Source organism: Carassius gibelio, chromosome B5 (assembly GCF_023724105.1).
Source record: "Carassius gibelio isolate Cgi1373 ecotype wild population from Czech Republic chromosome B5, carGib1.2-hapl.c, whole genome shotgun sequence".
NCBI lineage: Eukaryota > Metazoa > Chordata > Actinopteri > Cypriniformes > Cyprinidae > Carassius > Carassius gibelio.
The window spans coordinates 34,524,742-34,550,725 of NC_068400.1; the positions used below are offsets into that span (position 1 = coordinate 34,524,742).

The following is a 25,984-nucleotide window of genomic DNA, read 5'->3' on the forward strand; positions in this document are numbered from 1 at the left end:
CAGTCAACTTTCTTTGAATATATTTTGATACAGCACTCCGTGAATAGCCAGCCCTTTCAGCAATGACCTTCTGTGACTTACCCTCCTTGTGGAGGGTGTCAATGATCAGCTTCTGGACAACTGTCAAGTCAGTTTTCTTTCCCATAATTGTGGTTGCATGTTCTAAACTAGCCCAAGATGTAACCAGTATTTATAGGATACCTACAATTAATCAAACTAATCAAGCTCAAAATTTTATATTCTATTTTTTTGAGATACTGGATCTTTAATTTTCCCAAACTGTATGTCGTAACCATCAGAATTAAAAACAAAAAAAACTCTTGAAATATTTCAATGAATGTGTAATTGAATCAAGAATATAAGAAGCTTTTAATTTTTTTAATTAAATTTAAAAAAATAAACACATTTTCCTTGATATTCTAATTATTTTATATCCACCATGTTTTTTACTTCTGAAAACCACTGTTTTTGAATATGCATTTCGAATAAGCTAGCAAATATCCGGCCACAAGATGGCGCTACATTCCCAACAAATCCTAAGAAGCGATTTTCTGCTTTAACACATACGCGCGAAATCTTCTTTATTCTCCAAGTTAGAGATTCTCCTTGACAACACGAACGTTTGTTTTCTGCCTCCCTAGAAAACGCTGATGGTAATTATGGTAACGTTACTGATGAATATCTCAAGCCAGTATCGCACCCTACACAATAGCAAAGCTAAACAACGCTGAACTCTGAATGTTTTCCCTTTTAACAGTAAAGTCTGGAGTTCTGCTGAGTTCTTGTGGATGGAACGGGAGATTCGACCTCTCTCAGTGAACTCAACTGTATTTAGGGAAATCCACGCGTCCGTGGAGGCGGCGCTTAACGTTGCAGGAGTTTACTAAAGAGCTAGACAGTTTCAGCCGAGGAGTCAATCTCCCTTTGACTCAACGTTAAACAGTTGATTTCGATACAAGTAAGTTAATTCTATTATGGGTCGTTTTCTGAAGTGTTCCGTCCAGTGATTTCTATCATGGCTGCCATTTGAAACTCTTCATCGACGTAAGTATTCAACTGTATGTATTCAAATTTTCAGTTAAGACTTTGGGAAGAACAGGCGACTGCTTTCGATTATTAGAGAGAAAAGATGATGGTCATTTCTCTAGATATTGTCAGTAACTCTCAAAAAACATACGATATTTCTCTATGATTAAATGAATGGTGCCAGTGGAGCACCAGGGATCTTTTTACACCTGGATATAATGGACTCCTTCAAGGTAACTAACTCTCCAGGGAATGTGTTTGCTTTTCTGCAGAGACTGTAGCGTTCCCGCAGTCCTGCCCCTGTGTTGCTTTTAAGGTAAGTTATGATGTACTTTCTAGTGTTTAGTTGGTATAGAGGCTGTCTGACCAGTATGTCTAAAAGTGAGTTTTACACCCCAGGTTCTTCTGGACAACCTCAGTCCTCTCAGAGATGCTGAACCAAAGCACATACACTGAGAAGGACTTCCAAGCACCAGATTAGAAAAACAACAAACAAACAACAAAAACCTGCAGCTATCGCCCTATCTTCATCTACCTCTACCTTCAAACATCCAAAATCCAGTCTCCAAAGAATATGGCATTTTTAATGAAAAAGAAGAAGTTCAAGTTTCAGATACACTTCACCCTGGAGGAGCTCACGGCTGTGCCGTTTGTGAACGGGATGCTCTTCTGCAAAATCAGGCTGTTGGATGGCGGAGACTTTTCCATTTCTTCATCCAGGTAAGATTTGGGATTCTCTCTGACTGTATTGGAAATATTTTATTTCTGCCAAATAAAACATTTGCTAGGGCAGTAAAACTCTGGTAACTTTTCATAAGATGCTACAGTTTAAAAAATACTGCAAATTCTATATTTATAGTTATTTCACTAACTTTGGTAACTTATTTTGAACTTACTGTGAATAAAAAATGGTATGATTGTTGATGAATGAAGGTAGGCATTGTAAAATGTTCTTTAAAGCTCTAGGATAGTTGGAAAGGCATTATTTGTGTGTAGTATTATAGAATTTGCTGTTGTCTTTGATATAGGTTTCATTAAGAGCACTTGTTCAGACCCTCAGTTTTTTCTTAGCCTGCACTGCAGCGCTCAACAATTTCCGAGTCCATTTGAAGTGCACTTACAAGACCACACAGGTTGCTTTAGGGGTCTCACATCAAAAGTTAAGACATTTTTTTAGGGGTCAGGGTCAAACCACTGCCATTCTTTACATTGTTTACCCAGGTAAAGGATTTGCTCTTTTAATCATTGCTCAGAGACAGCCTGAATTGCTCAATCATGTCCATTTCCATGATTTCTTCCTTTGCGACTAATTCTGAACACATCTCTGCACTTGGACTGTAGTTTAAGATGATAGCACACAGATGTCTGCAGTAGGATTGTTTATAAATGGAGGCTTAAGCCCTTAGAAGGCCAGACTGATCAGACTCTGCCCAATTAGAAGAATACATGTGCATTAGTAAATCTGAGTGAATCAGCACTTGTATATGTTAACAAGTTGTTTATGATTCCACCATATGAATTCCAAAAAGACTTTGATTGGATGAATCTCGCATTTGATGTGATCTCACACACACACACACACACACACACACACACACACACACACACACATACACACACTTGTTGTTATTCCATGTTTTATTCTGACATTCCATCGGCGTAATGGTTTTTAAACTGTACAAACTGTATTTTCTATCACCCTACACCAATCCTAGAAATGTGCCCACAAGGTCACAATTTATTGGTTTTACTATCCTTGTGGAGGGCATATAATGTGATAAATACCAGGTACACACACATATATATAAAGTTGTTTGTGTGTATATATATATATATATATATATATATATATATATATATATATATATATACGTATACTAAGCATTTATAACGGTAGAGCTTTTCCTATTTGAACTTTTTATTCATTAAAGAATGCATCACAGATTTGACAAAAATACTGTTTTCAAAATTGATAATAAAAGGAAGTGAGCAGCAAATCCATACATTACAATGGTTTCTAAAGGATGACTTGACACAGAAAGCTTGAAAAAAATGACAAGAAAAAATGACTGAAAATTCTGCTTTGCCATCACAGGAATACATTACTTTTTAAAATAGATAAAAAAAAATTGAAAAGTTATTATAAAGTGTAATCATATTTCACAATATTACAGTTTTTAATGAGTTTTGATCAAAATAAATTCAGCCTTTTATTTATATAAAATAAAATGAGATATTAAAAATGAAATGTGTATTTTTAAATAGTATTTTTTTTTAAATGGTAAAATGGCACCAAATGACAATGGTTAGTTAATTAGTGGTTTGGATCAGATAATCTGTCTAGTTGATTTCAACATAGCTGAACATGAAAAACTAATAATATTTCCTCCAGAGAGAGCACAAGAAACAGTAATGTGTCAGTCTATTTGAATACCTCTTGTTGTGAAGTTGTTTTTAGTGGCATATGACTGGGGGTGGTGTATTGTGTGGGTGCACTGAATTGCTAGCAGTGCCAGGCACAGAGAGTGCCCTCGTTCTGGTGCACTGAGATGACCTCCGCATTCATTCTGCACAATGCCTTGTGTATCTGACATGAGAAGGTAGAAGAGGGTTATGTCATGAATGTTCTAACACCACCATTCCTCAGATTGGCCGATAGAGGTTCGATTGCATAGATTGCAGGAACAGTGTGTGTGGTCATATCAAGGCATAGAAAGTGAAAAAAAAAACAAGACAAGAGGCAGATCGGAGCTAGAAATGGAATGCAAGATTGATAGAGGAGTAATGCACAAAAGGAAAAAAGAGGGTAAGAGAGAGAAAGTGAAAAACTGGACAGAGACTTCAGTGATAGTCCAAACAGAGAGCCGTTTGTCTGCCTAAGCCATGGTCCTGTTTCCCTCTGCCCTCCTCCCCTCGCTCATTCTTTTCTCTCTTTCTCTCACGTTTCTTCAGCTTTCTGTTCTCTTTATCAGTGTAGATTGAGTTCATACAGTGCTTGATTGACAAGAGTAAGTTCTCAGTCATGACAGACCAAGAATGCCCCATATTATTACTCGAATATTTAGAGCATCAGTATCATTGAGATCTTGCATCCTTAAGCTGATCTCAAACTCGTTCTGCAGCTTTTCCATGCTTCATTATTGCATATACCTTATGCAAAGAGAAGTCAGATCAACGTGATGATAAAACTTTCTCTGAGGCGGTTAATGAGGATGTGGACAGAAGTCATTAGTTTCCAGGGGCTGCCCAGGCTTGCTGAGCGGATGGAGGGCAGTGGAGCTTGAAGTGCTGATAGGGCTGCTTTTTAATGGTTGGCATGCTCAGAGGTGGACGCATGCAGGTCCCTCTCAGACAGTCACAGTCATGATATGTGAAATACATAACCTTACGTTTTTTTGGTGCTCCATATTTGTGGTTAGCAGCACCCAAACCCTAAAAGATCTATCTGAATAACTTTAGTCTGAGTTATATAGCATTCTTGCTGCAGATTTTCCTAAGGTGTATCATTACTGTGGAAGAGGTTATACAGAAGCAGCAGTTGCTAAGGAACAGTTTGTGTGTGTGTGTGTATTTCGTGCCCTAGTCTCTTCATTGATGTCAGTTTTTCGATGAAATTGCTCTGTAATTGTAATCATTAAAGGGATGCTCATCTCTCTTCCTTCCTGTTCTGTTCCTCAGCCTTCCACAGACATTAAATACTCCGCAGTCATGTGCCTTTGATTCACACAGGTTTATTTCTGCACAAGCACTGAGGCCTGTTGACACTATAGATAAAAACTTTAATGATACCTATTTACAGTTTTTATATTCATTCTAATTCTTGGAGAATGGGGAAGTTTGTAACACGCCATTCAGTCAGGCAGTTTGGGGATTGTTGGCTTTGGCCAGTAATAACCACACCTATCTGACAAATTAACGGAACTTGGCTAATTTTCTTAGTGGATAATATAATTATTTTAAGCATATATTAGAGATAATATTACTCAAATTCTGAAATTAAGCACTGAGCAAAATATGTACTCAAAATGTAATAAAATAAAATATGCTATATTCATTATCCATGAAGGAAATGATACAAATTCTGTCCAATAAAACTCTCTCTATATAAATTGTTATTAGCAATAAGTAAATTATATTCTTTTGAAGAATCCACAGAGGAAAATCCTACTTTCTACAAAAATGTTTAAGCACAACTGTTTTCAACGCTGATATAATATGAATATATTTCTTGTGCAGCAAATCAACATATAATATCAGGAGGATTTTTGCAGTTTCAAATTACAAAAGTTTAGAATGGTAGTATATACTGTATGTGGTTATATTGTGTACACATTGACCTTAATGTATAGATATTGGCAGCATCCATTAAAAAAATAAAAATGATTGACCACTACATTATAAAGCCGTTTTTGTTTTATATTTAATCTTTTGGTGCTGATTGATGCTTTTAAATGAACAAAGAGTAAACTGAAGGAAGGAAACGGATCCAGTTTCGTTCTGCTCACTGTGTATTGTTGGGACCGGCTTTGACAAATTGAGCACAACCTCATTCTTGAGATTCCATTGGAAGAGTTACACCCCGGAACAGACACACAGGTTCTTTTTCATTGCCAAGAACCCATTCATGCTCATTCACGGCTGTGGCGGATTGTGTTCAGTGTCTTAGCAACAGGGTATCTAATGAAACCATTGAAAATGTGGCACTTAAGGTGTCACACAAACACACTTCCACAACAATGCACACTTTTAATGAGCATGTAAGTTAAGATTAAAGGTGGTGAATGGTGTTTATGGTTAAACTAAAACTAGAGCATTATTAAACAGAGGATGGGCTGTATAAAAAGTATATAGGCTGTATAGCTTTTCTGTCTTTCTCATACACTCAGAGACATATTAATATCAATATTATATTCAAGTCATATATGTTTATCTGATACTCCAAAAGAAGTCCATTCATACACATATGGAATAATGCTAATATGAGGTGCTTAACTCTCTCCCACAATGCACCCCAAAAACAACAGCTTATCTGTGCTCTCTGGGTTTATTAAAATCAATTACTGTGATTTTTATTTCTCTCCTGTTTGTCTTATTTTCTTTTTCATGGACATAAAGCAGTCCATTAGATCAGTATTAGGGTGTCTCAGTGAGATCAGCAGCAGAGTCTCAGCAGAGCACCTGCTCTCAGCGGGGACAGGCTGAGGCTCCTAAACCACCTCCTGTAAACACTTTGTGAGACCAATTGCTGTGAACCAAACAGATGTAGGTAAACAGTGAGGGTGTCATGCGTTTACTGTAAACAACTGGACTTTGCCATCAGCTACTCTTTTACAGACATCCGTTAGTCAATTATTAGCAGTGCTTGCTGTTATACATCCAAACTTTGGCACATGACTCATCCCTAATCTCATCTGCTTCTAACTTAAATTATACCCTAAAATTGTTGTATTTTGTTGAGGAGAAATGTGCTATAACTCAAGACTTACAATTTTTTTTTTTAAGCGATTGGACTTTTCTTTTGGCAGATGATAAAACTCGCAAAAATAATCCCTTCAACTTGCAATGTGTGTTTGCATGCACAACAATACACTGATAACTGTCAAAGTAAGGCCTGTTTTAAAAATGAAACCATATCATGTGAATAAGTCCACTATACTGTAAAAGCAGAGTGAGAGCCCTCTTGCCATATCAGTTATCTTTACAATCTCTAACAGAAAAATGCCACTTCTGTTTTCATGTTTTTAAGATAAGATAAGAAAACGATTGTATTAGTTGTTAAGCAACACTTTATTATTCCTGTAGCTCAAACAGCAGAGCCCAAAGCTAGCAACAGAACAAGTTCGATTTCCAGACAATGCATGAACCTGATCAAATGTGTGTGTGCAATGCGAGTAGTCTAAATGTCAGTACAAAACATTGAACATTGCTTCTGATTTTCAAATTTTTGGGGCAGATTCGATTTTTGAAGCCTATGTAATTATTCTGGCTAATAACTGGCTTATTCTTAATATAACTGGCTGCATAAAATCTATTATGTTGTGTGAAATTATTTACAATCTAAAATAACTTTTTGTATTTGAATGTATTAAGCTGTATTTCCAGCAACCATCACTCCAGTCTTCAGCATCTTTCAGGAATCCTTTGAAATAACAGTTCTTTGATAAATAGAAAGTTGAAATAGAAATCGTTTGTAGCATTAAAGGTATTTGATGTCAATTTTGGTCAATTTATTGCATCTTTGATAAATAAAAAGATACTTAGTGACTTTCGAATTGTCTCATTTATTATAGTCATTCAATAATATATGCACTATAAAAAAGAATAGACATAAAAATGCCATTCAATGATTGAATAGTAGGTATGAATAGTTGTAAAATCACAGAGACAGTTTAGTGTCAGTAATGCAGATATCTTAAATACTAACTTTCTATAAATCATGCACCCATAGAGTCCTGACAGTGGGCAGAATATAGTTTCTGTGGCTCTCAGTGGTGTGCCGAAACATAAGTCAAGAACTATCTCTCGTTTTCCCATGAATTCAAGAGTCTGTGGGCATATTGTGGGAAAATATGGAAAGAAAAAGTGGAAGACGGATAAAAAGTGAGCTCCATCTGGAAGTGAGTTTCACACAGAAGTAGGTTAAATGAAGTCCTGGGGGAACAGAAGGGTGGAGGGACCGAGGGAATGAGGACTGGCTTTACTTCTCAAAACATGACTGCCCTTTTTCCTTCTGTCGCAAGAAATAGTTTTAGATTAGTTTAGTTTTTTAGGTTTTTGAGACTGAGCTTATTTCTCATGTTGTATGTATGTTGCAGTATTTGACAAATCTGTTCAAGTGTTTGTGTGAGAGTTACGCTCTTGCAGCTCTTTCACAGCTGTATCTTATGCACCCTGGTTTCGCATAGTCACAGGTTTAAAGGGGTTGAATTTCAGCTGCCGGGTTTCACAAACAATATAGTTGGGAATGTCCATTTAATTGACCACCCTCCCCTTCATACAATCCTCCTTTCCTCACACCGCTGTATGCAAGATGACATTGTTTCTTGACAGCTTTAATAAACACATCTCCTCCACCTCAAATCTTCAGTCAGCCTGTTTAAAACCCTCTAAAAATGGTGTAGACTAAGCTGTATTATCAGCACAAGCAACAGACATTATCTCTGGCGTATGTCCACACCTCTTACAAAGTAACCATAGCCTTGATACTGTATAGCCTGCTATTATGAAAATACAGCCACACCAACCAACTGTTTTGTTTTTTTGTACGCTTAGGGCAAAACTCATACAATACGTACAATCCCAAACAGGACGAAACATGATATTGTTACCATTCTATTGATTCTAGAACATTCTTTACGCATTCACGTGTCAGATTCTTTATATCAGTGTATTCATGGCTGTTTTGTTGCAGTACAGTGTGGGACTAATACTGTTTGATAGATTTGGGTTATATTAAATGAGCACATGTTTTGGTATGATTGCACCATCAAAGCTCAGCTCTAGTGTCTGGATACTTCATTACATACACCGAGCCTAAATCAAAGCCCTTGTTCTGAGACAACCTACCGCAGAAAGAAAGAAAACTCCTCGGGTGAATAATGACTGGCATTAAGCTGGCTGTAATGTTCCAGCAGTACTTTATTATTGCTGTTTCTGTTGGCTTGAAGTGCCCATTTAAACATCCAAGGAAAGAAATTACTTGGTGACTTAGCACCCTGCTGCCCTTACATTTCGTTCTTTATGCAAATAATTTTAGACTGTTTAGACTTGTCTTTTTTTCCCTCTCCTCAACAATGCTTTTGTGGCTGTGCCTCTGCATGTTAAGAAGCAAATCATTGTGCTTTATTTTCTGCTCTTCCTCCAAACTGTTCCTGTCCACTTAAGATGCATTTGCTGTCATATACACCGTCTGCACTCTGATCGTGATCTCGAAGCAGTTAATCCCAGAATTTGGACCCTCATTCATAGACAAGCTTGGAGAGCTTGCTAGATCAAAGGCCAAATTCTTTTTAAGGTAATAAAATTGGCTGCTTCTTTTCAGAGGCAAATTTGTCTTTACCATTGGGTTATTATCCCGGCCCTCTCCTAATTTCCTTTGTCAGATAAAAGATACATGCTAGCATGTATTTGTGTGTACATGTGTAGACCTATACATGTGTGTGTTAAGTCACATATATAGTTCAGCATACAGTGTATAATATAAAATTTCCCATTGTGATGTATAGTGAAACAGCTTCTCAATCGAGAAGGGCTGGACTTGATTTTGTCCATCAGAAATGGATTTCGATGTTGTATCTGAGGGAGAGGGATCACCTCATCAACACCTTTATTACATATTATTATTATTATTATTATTATTATTATTATTATATATTTAATGTAACAAATCTTAAATTTCATGCATAGATGTTAATTATTGTCCTTGAACACAATTTAGAGACATTGTAATGCTATTTAGCATTCATCATAATGCACATATTTATAAATTACTGTAATCATCACTAAAGTGTTTTGCCCCTTGGCTACATGGAGAACATTATTTTTTAGAGTATTGGTAAGTTTAGTCTTGCCTGTTTTTTGAGGAATGCCTGGCATAGAAAGGACCAGCAGCTGAATGAGGGAAAATTAAACCCATTTAGATCTATATTTAATGCTATACTATACATTTATATAATTTCACAAATGATCTCTTTGAGGCATGTTATACCATTTGACATAAGTTTACATTCTAAACAGGCTTACATTGACAAGCAGCAGAAGAATCCTTGGATTTCATCTCTGGGTCAATTACAGCAACAATGCCTTCTGACCTATAGAAAGCTCCACAATTTCCCAGAACTATTAAGGGAAGCTTGGAATATTCAACCAGTGGCTTAAAGAACAAAATAGTTTGCCTCTGTCAATCCCACAGCAGCGTTCTTCCCTACACTCCTTCATTTCTTGCTTGTTTTCTTTCTGGGTCTCTCCCTCTATAAGTCAGCTGAGAGAGCCTGAGTCAGTCTCTACAACTCCTCTAACCACAGACACGTGAGAGAGAGAAAGAGAGAAAGAGAGAGAGAGAAAGAAGTGAAGGGAAAATTGACCTGTAAAGATTGGATCAGTAAAATGTGACTAACATCAGGAGACGCTGTGCATGCTGGTCTCGCAGTAAAGATTTGGAGTTGATTTCAAAGAGTTTCAAAGATATTTGTATTTTTTCTCTAGCATTCTGTTTCTATCAGCTTTGATAACTTCGTTGTTTTCAGTTGATCTTGTAATTGTTTGTTTTCACGTAACCAGAGCTCCCATAGCAGCACCATTTCATATTGTTTGGCTCTCCGTGCAATAGTTATTGGCAGTATGTCACTCTCATAAAGACTGAGTTTGATTTTCTCATCTGCATCGGCCTGTGTGTGTTTCTGGCTCTTCTGTTAGGTTCTGGCCTGTCCCATGTGTTCTGATCCATTCCAGTGGAATAAGAGATGACTGTAAAGTTGCAGTTCTCCATTTTGACCTCCAGATTTCAGCTCACAGTTGAAAGAGCAATGTTCTGATTACTGATTGGAAAGTGTTTAGTGCTCTTTAAAAGCAGTTTGTGTCTCTACGTCACCAATCCTCCTCCACACCAACCATTCCAATAATTCCGACCTTCTGAACGCTGCCAATCAGTAATCAATTAAAGTGAGGTTTTGTTGGCAAATGCAGTCCACAGGGTCCACTCACAGAGACCCTGACCTCAAAGCCCATTAATTAGTGCCTCTGTTCTAGAGATACGAAGAGTGAACCACACTGCAAGGTTGAATACAAGTGTGTAAATCATGTAGGACTGGTCTACAGACCTTTCTTTGTATATTACGTGGTAATTTGTATATTACGTGGTTGTTATTTGCATACCTTATCAGAGAGGAAAAGAGCCGGGTTATAATCCAGTGTGATAGGGTTTTGTAGCTATTTCTGCGGTGGTGTGTGCATATATTCACATTGGCTCTCCATAAATGTCCATGAACTGCTGCCTTTTCACCTCAATGTGAATGGATTATTTATCAAACTCAAGATGGATTTGAGTTCCACCTACGCAACCACAGTAAATTCTTCCTTTCATGGCAGGTCAATCAATTTACGTATGATACAATCTTTGCATCCTCAGGCAGGTCGATTAATCCTCCATTTTGGATAGCTGTAGACTTCGACATTAGTTAGAACTTGTTTAAGATGACTGGGCCTCTAGAAAGAGTGCATTTGTTTTTGGTTGTCCCCCCTAGACCTCAAATGGTATTGAATGGCAGCATTGAGAGAGAAGTTTCTGGTAGCTGTGTGTCACTGCCTGAACCTGTGAGATGTCAACATGACTGGAATCTCTGAGAGCTGGAATGCATTACAAAACCACTCTTCTCTTCTTGGCCCCCATCCCCTACCACAGGTACAGCCTAATCTCAGCGCATGAGAGATCATTACATAATGCAATAAAAAGCAGATCCCTCTGTATGACTGAATCTGTAGATTCATTTAATCTGTGAGAAAGAGAGAGTAATTGGTTATTCTCTTTTTGTATTTAAAAGTTTAGCATCAGGACAGGTTAGGTTTCATGAGCATGGTTTGTGATTTTAATCCCATCCTAATTGAAAAAGACCTATGTTTTTCTCACACAAAAGTGGTATTATGGAGAAAATTACCTACTATTTTTCAGGTAAATCAGGGTTCTTCTGAGAACTCTAACTCGGAGTAGCAATGTCTGTGATTGCTGAATACAGTTCTCCCTTACACATTGCTGCTTATTTGTATTGTGAAATACTTTAACTAAAGGTTAACGCTAAAGCTTCTGAATAAAATAACAGTTTGTGGGTCAAGTGCTGTTTCCATCCCGTCTGACGTAAAAATCAAAATCAGTTTCTACTGAGACTGTAGCAGGATCAGATTCTTCAACCCAATGAATGCCTTGCTATACATATAAGCATACATACACATCCCAATCACATTACCTTCTGTAGTATCTGACGAGCATACGCATATCTGTAGTGTTCTTTGTTGTACATGCACACATTAATACAACATGTTTCTGATCCAGATGTTTGTGTAGATTTACAGGAGTATGGGCTTTAACACCAGTCCTGGATTAACTGTCTGTCTAAACAGATAGGCTCAGATTAACTCTTGGTTTGGAAATTAGGCTACAGTTCAGACTGCAGAAAGTGCGCATTCAGTAATACACATTGTTCTGATGAATTTATATAGCATTCCTCACTGTGTGGGCAAAGATGTAAAGACGTCAAGGAGAATGCAGACCAAATACTTAGTTTAAAATGCTAATTCCACTGCTGTCAACTGATTGCATGAGGCTTAACTCTAAATATGCTCCATGCAGAATCAGTTTTTTTTCCATTTGTCATAGTCTTTGTGTTTTAGACACAAGCAACAACAGCAGTGCCCTTCTGTCCCAGCAGAGTGTTTGTGGAAAGAGGCTAGGAGTCATTGTGTTTGCGAGGGATGATCTTAGCATAGTCTTTACTCTTTACCCTGGGAGAAGATTGATGCTCTCAGTGGAACCTCTGGAATGCTGTTATTGTGTTTACACCAAGACAACATCATACCTCACCCTTACGCACAATTAGAGATCTATACTCTATGAGGGCATGCAGAAAAATAAAGAATTATGAATAGCTGCCAAAAGGCTCTTTATGAAAGACATTTTATATATTTACACAAGTAAAGGAACATTGAAAAGTTTGGGTGGCAGTAATTGAATACCTTTATTCAGTAAGGACACATTAAGTTGATCAAACGATTTTTACTTCAAATTTTAAAGTAAGAAAGTGTTCCATTTCAAATTAAACTCTGAAAAAATGTAATTCTGAAAAAAGTTTCATGGTTTGCACATGGTTTCCATATATTGAGCAGTACAACTGTTTGATCAAATAGACAAATAGAAGAAGTTTGATTAAATTAATGCAGCCTTGGTGAGCGTAAGAGACCTCTTTCATAAATTTTTACAACATCTTACTGACCCCAAACATTTGAAAAGTATTAAAATACAAACCCCCCCCCATCCCCCCCACCCTCATCCTTTTTCCATTACATCTCTTTGTAAGGAATAATCTAAACACAGGTTATGCCCTGTCAAGAAGACATTACAGTAAACAATTTTTGCTTGATTTATTTTCCTTAAAACATCCTGGCTGTGTGTTTGGTACTAGATGCTTCACTAAGCTAATGAGCTCTGCAGAGTGATGAAATATAGATATCAGCCACTCCAGTGCTTCACATCGCATTCTCTTTGAGTTTTTCAGCATGATGGAAAGAACCATGAATAATTCATCAGGGCTGATAATCTTGAGTTGGTCACGTTTTAAGGTGCAGCACATGTCCGTATCCCACGTGATTCCACAAAACTCACTGTTTTTGGATGTTGTGCTAAAGTTTCAGTGGCAGAGGTCCCCATCCAAAGCAAATAAAGCATGTATAGTCGACCTGTGTCCAGAAAACTTTACACAAAAACGGACATGTCTGGAGCCAGTAAAATGCTTTTCACCTCATTAAATCTCAAGCCAAGTCCTAACCAGGTGTGACTCGATAAAAAGTGATAAAAGTTCCATCTTTTCCATGTAATTCCAAGTTTTTGACCTAACCAGTTCGGACAAGTCAGTGTGTAATAAGTAGCCATGCCCACTGTAAAATCTAATTGGTCCATATTCCAACTTCACCTGTATGTTAAAAAATAGCTTCTAGGTTGTGTTAGTGTTACATTGTACTGCATATTTATGTTCAGTGCAAACACACAAATCGCTTGTCGCTTCTTAGAAACGGTCTCATTCTTTCTTCCCAGAGCTCTGTGCTTCCATATATGGAGAGTGTGTGAGCATATCTTCTCCATACGTCCATCTGTTGTGCTCAGAGTAGATTCTAGTAGTGTGCTCATATGGCAAGTGATCGCCACACATCCACGTCACATCAACTGTTATTTTCAGCAGCCTGCATGACATCAGTGCAACTTAATGATGTGTATATCTGTGAAGTAGCTCATGTTGTTTATTTTTCCTTTAAATTCATGTTACATCGTTCTAATCCCATATGCTCTGTGTTAATTCTATCCCATTGAAGGTGTGTGCCTGTGCTTTGTGGATGCATGTGTGCATACATGTGCATGTGACTGTATGTTCTGTGTGACTCATATTTTCATTAATCATTCCAACTTGATTCCCTCCATCATTCCTGTTCTCCCTGATCCAGATGAGGAATGCATCTTCTGCCTCTCTGATCTGTTACAGATTTTACACAGATGTGCATGATGAGTTTGAACGTCCTTTTGCCTTTATTAAAGGGGAAAGCAGGATTCTTCCTGCTATTTTATATAAAAGTTTTAAGTAAACATTTAGAATTCCCTGCTATGTAACATTTGATCTGAAAAGTTTTTTCATGAGCGCGTGGTCTTCAGAATACCGCATGAGCGTTGAATGGTTTAAACACTGGCAAGAATTAAAAAGAAAAAATGCAATTTATAAACTTTAGTGATGATCATAGCCTGTATAAAAGACACTGCCCCAATAGTGCAAGTGACAATTCCTGTGTCGACTGTGCAGCATGCAACTCGCTTATAGTGCAGACGTGATGTGATTTGGAGCCATTTGCATTTTGAGAGATAAAAGGTTTTATGAGATCAGTTGACAATCAATCAGAGCACCCCTAAAGATCATTCAAAATATCCTTTACATATTGTCATTCAGGAGCAGTAGCAAAATCACCCTGTTTATTTGTAGTGGTCAGAGAGAGGGTGGGGAAACAAAATCATAACTGTTTTTGCTGCTGAAAACTTTTACTTGTATTATAATTGGTCTTTAGGGAAACATAAAATGCTGAAACTTTAGATGGCTCTTTTAACCACTCTGTTATAAAAGCACAAAATGTTAGTGTTTACAGAATAAGGATGTGCAAAACTATGTTTTCAAAACTAACATGACAGACTGACTAATCCACCAATCCTCCTTTGAGAGCACCAATTAATTGTTGAGTTTTAGGTTCACCTAATGCAAATCAGATGTTCCTACCTTCTTTCTTTAAATATAATGTGTTTAAAAACCGCTATTCGGGTTCAAAACAGGTTCAAAAGCTTGCATGTTAAAAATGCAAACCTTGTGGTACAAGAGGCTGTAATAGCTGTGAGCTATTATTTACATTTTGTTTATATTTGCGTGTTCTTGACATGCAGGTGTCTCTGACTTGCTCTGTCATGTCTCATCATGTCATTGGTCTGAGCTTGTTTGCACCGGTCTACATGCTTTGAAGTTTTTACAAGTTTACAAGAAGAGACGGTACGTTTGTTCAGCAATCGAATGAGTAAGCCGTAGTTTAATCATCCATCCCTCATGAGCAGCAGATAAGTGCTTTGACAGAGGAACCAGAAGTCTAGGTTATGTAAGATTGTCTCTTCCTTCAGTGACATGGCACACCTGTGGGATGGGCCTTACGTAACAATGGAGACTAACTGGACATTTACTCTATGTCTATGTGAGAGAGAAAGAGGGAGCAAAGTAAGATAAAACTGAGCAGAGATGTAGGGGATTTCATTAAAATCACTTTTTGTAGAATTTGTTCAGTTTGCACATTTTGCACATTTATTTTCACGAGCAGAAATGGTTGCAAAAAAATCTTACTGGAGCAACATTTGCATTTTCTAAAAAATGTTTTTTCTTTTTGCTCGTGCATTAGCTTACATGCCAATTCTTAGGTGTTCATAAAGTCCCCCTGTAGTCAAATATTTTTTCCCTTGAAACTTATCTTTGATCATCATTTCCTGTGAAATAATTTTCTCATGCCTTAAAATAGCTTGAATGTAACACAACACCCTTGCCTCATTTACTATAAGCTGATCTATGAATATGCAAATTAGTCCTGCCTTCACTCAGTCACAACGGCCAGTGCCTCTTGATCCACTGAACTGTAGTAAATGCATAACTATGGCATACACAGATAATAACTGATAAAACTATGTTTTTACTAGCGAACAACTACAGTGAATAATGTAACATTTGTTTTACTTGATGATGTTGTGTCCTAAAATGCCTTGAAGACTCGAATACAGCGGTTTGTGATTCTTAATTCGCGCCCGCAAGCAGTGCAAACGCCTTGAAGCACTTGTGAACTGCAAACGCCCATTTGGGAGAGGTGGGTCTGAGTTCCAGGCTACTTTTACACTGTTGCTGCGGATTATAATGCAAGTTAGCGGTTCTAAATTCACGTTAAACCACGGCTTTATGGGTTTTTTGCTGTAATTTATTTTGGGTTTTGTGCTGGTATTGGTGTATTTGCATGCTACTGATAGGAATCGATCCTTTGACGTGATTGGTTATTGGTTTGTGACATAGCAAAATGAGGGCTGTTTCAAACCGCAATTCTGGGTCAGCCTTTGGGAAACTACAGTTTTTAGGAGAAAATACTCAGCAATGGTGTTGATTAATGGATTGGCACATGGTTTGTCTAAAAGCATATTAAAAACACCACATAGACAAATAAACAACAACAAAAACTTAATTTTCACTGCAGGGGGACTTTAAAGATTGGGCTAAATGACCTAAATCTTATAATATGATATGAGTAATTTTATATTATGGTAACAATATATATATATCACAATTTAATTATTTTGCTTTAAAGTTTGTTATAAAATTTTTTTGATGCCATGGAAATTTCCATAGAAATTTTGGTTCCTGTGGCTCAGTGGTAAAGCATTGCGTTAGCAGCGCAAAAAGGTTGTGGGTTCAATTCCCAGGGAACATACATACTGGTAAAATAATTTATAGCCTGAATGCACTGTATAAATATAAATGTACTTTTAATGATTCTTGTAACCTTTCAGTGATTTAAATAAGAATTAGAAACTAATAATAAGCAATAGGACAAAAAACTACAGTAGAACAACAAAATAAATAAATAAAGAAATGCTACATACAAATGAAAATTAAAGTGAGAGATTTTCTCTTTTGTTGTTTGATTAACATGAATGAGAGATAGCGGGAATATTAGACTGCTGTCACTTTAAGAGCTGCCCGGATCCAGTATACTTTACACGTATGCTTTCTTTCTCAACTGTCTACTTTCCCTTAAGACCTACTTTGTTTGTGAGGGTATTTACTAATTGTTAATTTACATTGGAAGCATGCATTAAAATCCTTATTAAAGACAAGGTGCACAGAGTTACAAGTGTACACTAGAATAACACGTGTACACTAACAAGAAAGTGAAACCGGCACCACTTCAAGAAACCACTTAGAATCCACATACACACCACTAATGATTTACATCTTCATAACAAGTGGAACCTTATCATTGTTTTGATATTGAGATGTGAGTCCAGAGAGGATCGATCCTTGTTTATTGAACTCTAATGAGGTCTATGAGGCTTTACACTTTAAATAGCTTGCTTTCATTTGATTACAGTTATGGCTAAGGAGTGTCACATTTCATGATATTATGGCAGTCATCAATCATGATATAAAGTCAGTTGTTAACCATTATACCACAGTGGCACATGTCCATGTCCATTATCCACTTTGACTTGTATTTGGACAGTCCCGCTGGAGCATCCCAGGGTTCAGTGGCTTCCTCATGGGCACAACAGTAATAGCTGATGAGTCATCTCTCATGTGATTCAAACCTAACTGTTGTGATGTTTAGCCACTATGTCACACCACATTATGGTTTAATACAGCAAATGTAAGCGTTCATTGAGTTACCCTTATTGAGTTGGCTGGCCCATTTTTGTTTTATTTATTTTTCAAAAGTAGTGAATAAAAAGAAATTGCTTCATAATGGAAAGTATTAACTTTCTCACCTTATTGTGAAAGATTGGGAGTTTTATCAGCTTTGTTCACGTCACAGATTGAAGTTGTTACAGTAAAGTAGGATATTTTCATTGTGGCACAAGTGATTTGCTAGGTTGCTCATCCCACAGATTATCTTTCCCATCTGACCTGTGGTTAGTTACAAAAGCTTTGTACTGACTCATCTGAGAATGGCTGTTGGAGCTGTGTGTGTGTGTGTGTGTGTGTGTGTTTTAATGAATCCAGGGTTAAACTAAGCTCTAATCTGGATTTGTTTTGTGAATCTTTCTATGTCACCCCAAGTACATATCATCTGAGAGTATGTAGGACGCCACTTTACAGTACATATCTGTACCTTTGGGTTCGTGTGTGTGTGTCTGTGTTTACTGACATTGAGTCATTCAGTGGCTGATTGTTATGTCTTTTATCTTTTAATAAACCCCATGTGGAGAAGCATTGTTTTTCATCCATCTTCAGTTTGATGTTTGTTGGTTGTGCACCATTTAGAACAAAACTGAGAATGTCTTTATAATTCTAATTTTTTTGCTTAGGCTACTAGTATTTTCTCCAACAAAAAATGGTTTTAAGTCCATTATTTCTATCTTTTGCTGTAGTGTGTCAGTAGCAAATATCAGTTTACATTTACAAACATTATTTTTGCCGTTGATTTATAATTGACAGCAACCAGTGCTCCACACAGAGATCTGATCTCATCATCATCCAGTCTGTCTGGAATAACCTGAAGAAACAGAACAAACTGAGACAGACTAAATCCAGAAGAACTGTAACAATGTCTCCAAAACGCTTCAAAAATCCTACCTGCAAATGCGCAAGTGTACCTAGGACAAAAGCTTTTTTAATGCATAGTGTGGTCACACCAAATGTTGATCTAATTTAGTTAAGTTAATCAAAGTTAATTAATAAAATCTATTTATGGCATTATTTGTGACAGTCATCCTCACGTTACAGCATTTTTACACAAGTTCCTAAAACTTTGCACATTACTGTAGCTTTGCAGGTTTCTTGAGGTGTCTTGGAGACATTGCCACTCTTCTTCTTGATTTATTCTGTCTAAAGTTTGTTCTGTTTCTTCATCAGATCAGATCTCTGTGTTGATCACTGGCTACTGTCAGACTTTTGCACAGTACTGTGTGTGTGTGTCTCTCTCTCTTTCTCTCTTTATATATATATACACACTAAAGAATGCACTTTTAAAAGCATACAGCAGTTTTAAAATTCTTGTTTAAGGTATGACCGTGTAATTTCTGTCTTCTCAGGTATAATAATAACCACAGATTTTGTTAACTATAAATGTGAATCAGCTTTCTTCTAAAAACCCATCAGGACTACAGAGGAAGCCCATGACCTTCTGCATTTCCGTACAACCTAATGGAGTGATTGAATAACCCTATAATTTTGTCCAGTCATGTTTTGCCGAAGTGGTTTTGTGGGCTGCCAGTTGGACTTGTGACAATAGACTCAGAACTTGAAGGAACAGGATATAAAATGTCAGGAAGGTTGTAACATTTAGCTAATCTGTGGGCCATTTGTGATTCACCATACTGCATTATATTTACAAAGTTCATGTTTAATTAATAATGCTTTTTCTATGAGGTCTGTTCTTTCAAAACTTAAGGACGAAAAATACAATATTCTGTTCTCCTTTGATCTTCAGACCACCAAGAAAGTCTTGATTTGATCTTTATGAGTCATCCTCCAGCTGTGAGCTGACAGGTGCTTGAGTGTTTCAGTGGAACTTGTGAATGTCTGATGTCACTTAGAGAACAGGAAGGAAACACTATCTCACTCAAATGAACAAAGCAATGGGATGTTCCTCAGACTCTGAAAGAATTGTAAGCCAGGGGCTGTAGCTGCAAACGTGTGTGTGTGTGTGTCGTGTGTCATGTGCAAACGTGTGTGTCATGTGGAGTGAGTTTGGAAGTCTTTCTCAGCCTAATCTGTGTAATATGAGCCTGAGTTGTTTTGGCTCACAGTTTGCTTTGAAATGGGACAGATTTTTAGTCCGCTAACTAACTAACTGTTTAGTCTGGGATGCTAAGTTATCTTTGTTATCAGACATATCTATCGGAGTCAAACGTGACCTGTAGCCCATCAGCAGTTGGTGAGTGTGTGGTGTTAGTGGAAGGCCAGTCTGTTCAGGGTCACACTGGGGTAATAGATGTGCTGTTATCCGCACTCATTTTCCCTGGCACGCCGGTGGATATCAGGGACAGATGCCTTGGCAACAAGCCCAGGGTAAATAAAGGACAGGAGGAGGCCATCAAATCTACCTCCAGGCACCAAACAATATAAAGGATAAGAGAGGGAGCTTTATCTAGAGAGACAGACACAACAGTGCTTGGTTTTGTGATTGCAGTGACCATATTAGGAGACGGATAATGTTCCTGAAGAACTCTCACCTAATACTAATATACGTAATACTCAGTTGATGCTACAGTCAAAATTGACACAAAAATAATTACTATATATATACTATATATAAAATTTTTTCAGACCGATTCGATTTCGATTATCTCCCCATTAATTGACTACTAACAATTATACATGTTGATTTACATATCTGAATGCAAAAAAACATGAATTCCTTAACATTGCAATATATGTTTATTGCTCTTAAAATTACAAAATAAAAGACTACGAATGCATAACTTTGCACTTGTATAGAGATAGCATTCAATAAAACCTTGAAGCCTTGAAAACGCATAGCTTACTGAAACAAGCTTACTGAACACATAGGGCCTAGCTTACTGAAAGAAAGATGCATGTTTGAATTTGAATGGAATAAAAGGGTTCATGTTAAAACTTCGTCAATGTTAATGTATGCATTTGTGCATGTAGTTTCTGTGAATTATTTAAAGGATCTGTATTTTTATTTAAAGTATTACAACACACTATTATGTTATATTTCTCAAAGTATAACGGACAATTTAATACATTTGATTAATGGGATTATTAAATAATAACAAAAGTTAATACTAATAAATAAATAAAAACCAGCAAGAACACACAACTGACATCAAACATCAACATTTCATAAAAAAGCACAGTATTTACTGTATACATTGAAATTAATATTTTGAGTTTCCCCCCAAAAAAAACACCAACCAACAATTAGACAACTTTTACCATCCATTCAGAGTTTCTAAAAGTGGTGGGATGTAAGAGAGCAATGCAGAGCATGGATGACAAGGAACATAACCGAAAGTGAAGGGAGAACATATTGACCCACTTTCATCAAAGAGGTCTGCAGAGATGAAAGGATGAGAATGGTTCCTTTGGCATTTCATACTGTACGTCGTCTGCTGCCAGTCTAACTTCGTTTGTGGCTGAGAGCTCAACTGTGTTCTAATCTGATTCTTTAATGTTCTCATTTCCTGTGCAAAGTCCTGTTCTTTCACAAAGATGGACTGTTGTGGTGAAGAGCGATTATTCCCAGTAAATAGATTGCACAAGAGTCCATTGTGTTCTTAGTTTTATCTGTGTCTCCTCGGCAATGTTTCACCGGCCGTCTCATAAAGATTTGTAATAATGTTGATAACTCGTTCTCTCTCTGTTTCTCTCCACAGGCAGGAGGTTCAGGAGAACTGTGTTCGCTGGCGAAAGAAGTTCTCCTTTGTGTGTAAGATGAGTGCCAGTCCTGCCACGGGGGTCCTGGACCCCTGCATTTGCCGAGTGTCTGTGCGTAAGGTTAGTCTTATAGTCTTAACATTTTAAGACCCACAATAAAAACATCATGCTACCTTTTTACAGATCACATGGATTGTATTATGGTCACTGACACTTACTTCAGTCTTAGTTTAGAATATTAAATACAAATACTGGATCTAGGACAAGGCTAAAACAATAAAATGTAGGCATAAAATAAATTTGAAGAAAAAATTAAAGATTAACTGCTGGAGGTAGTTTCAAAACAATTTTAATATGCTCTTGCTCAAAATGAAATCTGTGGTTGAATAAAACACCCTTATCCCACTTAACAGAGATTATGGAGGTATTCCGTCAGTTTGGTTTACACTATACAGGATATCTGCTGTCTCATGGTTTCCTTTGCTCTCATTACCCTTCACTCCTTTTGCCTCATAGCGTCACCACACCAATAGCAAACATTGCATAACAAATAATCTCTCTCTCTGTCTCTTTTGTCCTTGCAGGAACTTAAAGGTGGAAAGGCTTTTTCAAAGGTAGGAGCTTTCCCCTCATCCCTTTTCTTTATTTCAACTGAATGTTTGTTCCTCTTGTACGGTCTATAATGCACATTTTTTCTCATGCTCTGTTATACAAAAGGTTTGTTTTTTTTCCCCTTGGGGCTTTATATGTTTACATACACAAATCTCTTGCGAGTTACATGCTTGTATACCAGTTTACACACTGTACTGGGTGACACACATGACATCACCTGTGCAAGAAATACTGCATGCATATAAAGAGTGTAATGCAATGGGAGGTTAGTGTTAGGGATTCAGTGTTCTGGTCTGGGCCTACAATAGACGTGTGTTTCCACACCTTGAGAATCTCTAAACCACACAGTTATCATTGCTTGTACCACCTTATGTTAATTGTACAATAAATTCAAGCAATCAATCACTGATAATAGACAGAAAGGATGCGAGATATTTCCTAAACAGTTAAACATTTAAAGGCCCTTAGTGTGACTATACACACACACACACACACACACACACACACACACATTGTGTTTCCATGCTTTATGGGGACATTGCAGTGTAATGGTTTTTATACTGTACAAACTGTGTTTTCTATAACCCTACACCTATACCTACCCCTTAAAGGAATCCTTCTGCATTTATAATGTAATGAGTTCCAGGAGGATGTTTTGTTTGGGAGTGTACATCCGTGTCCATTTCTCTTCATTTACTGAACGCTTACGTCCTGAGCGGGAGCACTGTGTCAAAACCGTATGCTGGCGCAGCAGAAAGAGGGTATGAGGGAGGTCAGCTCAATGGACTGTAACTGGGAATAAGCAAGAAACACAGGAAGGAGGAGGTGGATATGACCTTTAAGATGAATTAGAGGGAACCTATGCCATGGTGGATATTTGAATGCTACAGTACATTTACAGTTATCTTATCAGTGTCATTGAACTGAAATGAGTTAACACGAATTTACTAAAGGAAAATATTTGCGAATCATTTAACCACGTGGCAATTTTCAGTCTCAGAATGAGCACAGAAAACCAAGGTTGTCTGGAATAAAACACATAAACCTTTTAAAAGCAGGAGTAATTTCTATAAAGGAGAAGTGTGCCAGTCACAGAGGAACCAGTTTGTGCTAAAGACAGCAGTGGAACAGCAAGCATAGATGAGGAAGGCCACAGACACATGCACAGATCTGTAAGAAGATGTGATAAAAACCCGATGTCTCTGTCTCTGCTGCTTGTTATAGTCTCCATTTCAAGCAGGTGTATATTATTCAGGTTAGAGACCTGAGGTGACACTCTACACCCAGGGTCCATAACATGAAATACTACACTAAATGATTTAAACTTGGCAAGTTGTTGATCATTTAGCTTATTAGAAACTAACATAATAGCAAGAAGAATAGTCGGACCCGGACCTTTCATATTTGGCATAAGAAATTTGAAAAAAATATAAGCATTTGTATTCCTCTAGAGGTTTATTTGAATTATTCAATCCAAGTTTATTTGTATATCACTTTTTACAATACACATCACTGCAAAGCAGCTTCACATAAAATTAAATTTCTACAATATTTAATAGTAGCTTATCAGTGGTGACTGTTAGTTTATGTGCACATGGCAAATATTTTTGGAAAAATAAATTTAAAGACGTAGTCAAACAGATTATGAATACTATTAACAGCTATAATTATATGCAATCACACTTGTAGCAATATTTGTTAGTTCTGTATGTTGTTTCAGGGTTTGCATCATATGATGTCATCTGACAGGTAACATGTTTCATACATCATCTGTTCTCAGGTCTTCTGGATCCAGACTGGATCTTGTGTAAATCTTAGTTACATCCTATGGCAAAACAGAGAAACAAATAGAGACATAACTAGCATAGCTGCAGTTCCAACCAAGTAAAATTAATTAGTTTAACCCAAGTTGAAGAATAATAATGCACATTTGATCAGATACAACTGCAGTCCAAAATTATGAGATGCATTATTAGAATGCTTGGTGAAAGAGATTTAATCTAGATTTAAACAGAGAGAGAGAGAGTGTCTCTGTATCCCTGTTTTTGTAATTTGGGAAATGGTTTTCAAAAGACAAGTTGCTGTCTAGTATAATAACCAGATTTCTGACTGTAAAGGACGTAACAGTACATCCGTCTAGTTGCAAATTGTAATCTATGAAATTCTGTGCACTGTTTTTTGGTCCAATAACTAATATCTCTGTCTTATCTGAAATTAATATGAGAAAGTTATTGGTCATCCAATCTTTTAAATTTTTAACACAATTATTACAAAGATTAAACCATGGAAACTAGTGAATAAATGTATTTTTAAGGGTTAATATATAATGATATGCTATTCTTATGGGCACAAAAATCTGTATTAAAATTGATACAAAATTCTGGTCATGGGCAGTAAAAATATTTATGATGGGTTATTTCGAGGTATGATAATAAAACATATTCTGTGTGCATCTGTCCCTTTATCCCTTGTAATATCACACATCAATGATTTCTAAAGGCCAGCTGGTCACGTGCTTCGGTGCTGACTGTATAGGGGGTTCATCCAATAAAGGAAATGGAAAAAATTATATCAGCTACTGTTATATCATTAACCAAGGTTAATAGAATTTTTCGGAGAAAGAAGAGTTAGAGAGGGAGATTGTAGATAACTGTATGAAGTGAGCAACAAGAATGCTTGTCAGTAGTGTTGTAGAAACCTTTATCGAGTGAGAAACTGTGAGGGATTTCATGCATGACTGACTCTGCCAGCTTCACATGCCTGTAGTTACATAAGAGAGCCCTTAAGTGTTAACCCTTTGCTTTCCTTTTCCCTGACTTATTCCTGGTGTCATGCTTATTAAGCTGACGGTATAAGTGGAGAACTCACTCAGACACCTGTTTGGAAGAGTTAAGAGCTAGATTTTTTTTCTATGGCTGAAGTGAAGTTAAAATCCTCTCTCATTTCCAGCTGGGCTTTGCTGACCTCAACTTGGCGGAGTTTGCTGGATCAGGCTCCACTGTTCGCTGCTGTATACTAGAGGGCTACGACACCAAGAACACTCGGCAGGACAACTCCATACTCAAAGTGAGTGTGTCTCTGTGTAAATGTTTGTTCATGTGGGTGTAAGTGCTGTCTGTCTCTTATCTCATTTCAGGACTGACACTACACGTGTGTATTTTGATCGGCTTCGGTCTGACTGAAAGCTCAAACACTTCATTTTTCATCTTTAAAAGGCCAGGAACCTTTTTCTCCGCATTAATCTTAGCACCAGTCTATTTGCCGTCAGTACAAACCTCATCATCTAGACTTTCTGCACTGTGTGGGCGATATGTGACTGGCCAAACCATCTCATCAACCCACACTCGCTCCCTGTTGTGACAGACTGACTGACTCACTGTCTTGTAGACATGTCAAGAGGGAAAATGTGAAGAGAAATGGAACAGACAACATTTAATCATAGATATTTTTGTTATTTTTACTCATTTTAAATCTATATTTCATGTGTAGCTTTCCAGAAGCAGATAATTTTGCGATCAAAATGCATTATTTTATGATACAGAAAACTCTTTAATTTAGTAAAATGTGAATCTTCCTTTACAGGTTACCATTGGCATGACTCTTCTCTCTGGAGATCCCTGCTTCAAAACGTGAGCATGTTGTATATTGTGGATTAACTTTGTGTTCCAAGCTTTTATTGTACAAGCTTTTATTGCTCCCTGATGATATCTAAACTTGTCTTTCCACTCTTCGTCAGGCCCGTGAGCACAGCTAAGACCATTGCCATGGCTGGGCAGGACCCCTCTCTGCAGCTGGACCGCAAGGGAGAGGGCACCGCCGACCACTCTGCACCAGCCCTCGGTGGCATCACTCGCCGATCCGTCAAAAGCAGATCCTCTGGGAACAACTCTGGTATGACCAACACGCCTACAGTAGACAATCTGTGAAATCTGGAGAATGTTAACAAGTGGAGAAATCCTTTACATTTA

At 37.3% G+C, this 25,984-nt stretch overlaps 1 protein-coding gene across 3 annotated transcripts in view; it reads left to right on the forward strand.

The window, feature by feature from the left end:
- Nucleotides 1-762: 762 nt before the first annotated feature.
- LOC127957380 (protein FAM102A) overlaps nt 763-25,984 on the forward strand; it is a 30,061-nt gene continuing 4,839 nt past the window's right edge. Inside the window, exons 1-8 of one of the 3 annotated variants that reach the window (XM_052555902.1) lie at nt 763-1,044; nt 1,299-1,342; nt 1,426-1,746; nt 21,404-21,524; nt 21,989-22,018; nt 24,966-25,082; nt 25,599-25,645; nt 25,753-25,907. In XM_052555902.1, coding sequence (XP_052411862.1) covers nt 1,601-1,746; nt 21,404-21,524; nt 21,989-22,018; nt 24,966-25,082; nt 25,599-25,645; nt 25,753-25,907 — 616 coding nt within the window. In that variant the 5' untranslated portion in view covers nt 763-1,044; nt 1,299-1,342; nt 1,426-1,600. The remainder of the gene's footprint in view (nt 1,045-1,298; nt 1,343-1,425; nt 1,747-21,403; nt 21,525-21,988; nt 22,019-24,965; nt 25,083-25,598; nt 25,646-25,752; nt 25,908-25,984) is intronic. The other 2 variants (XM_052555900.1, XM_052555901.1) reach the window with 2 other exon arrangements.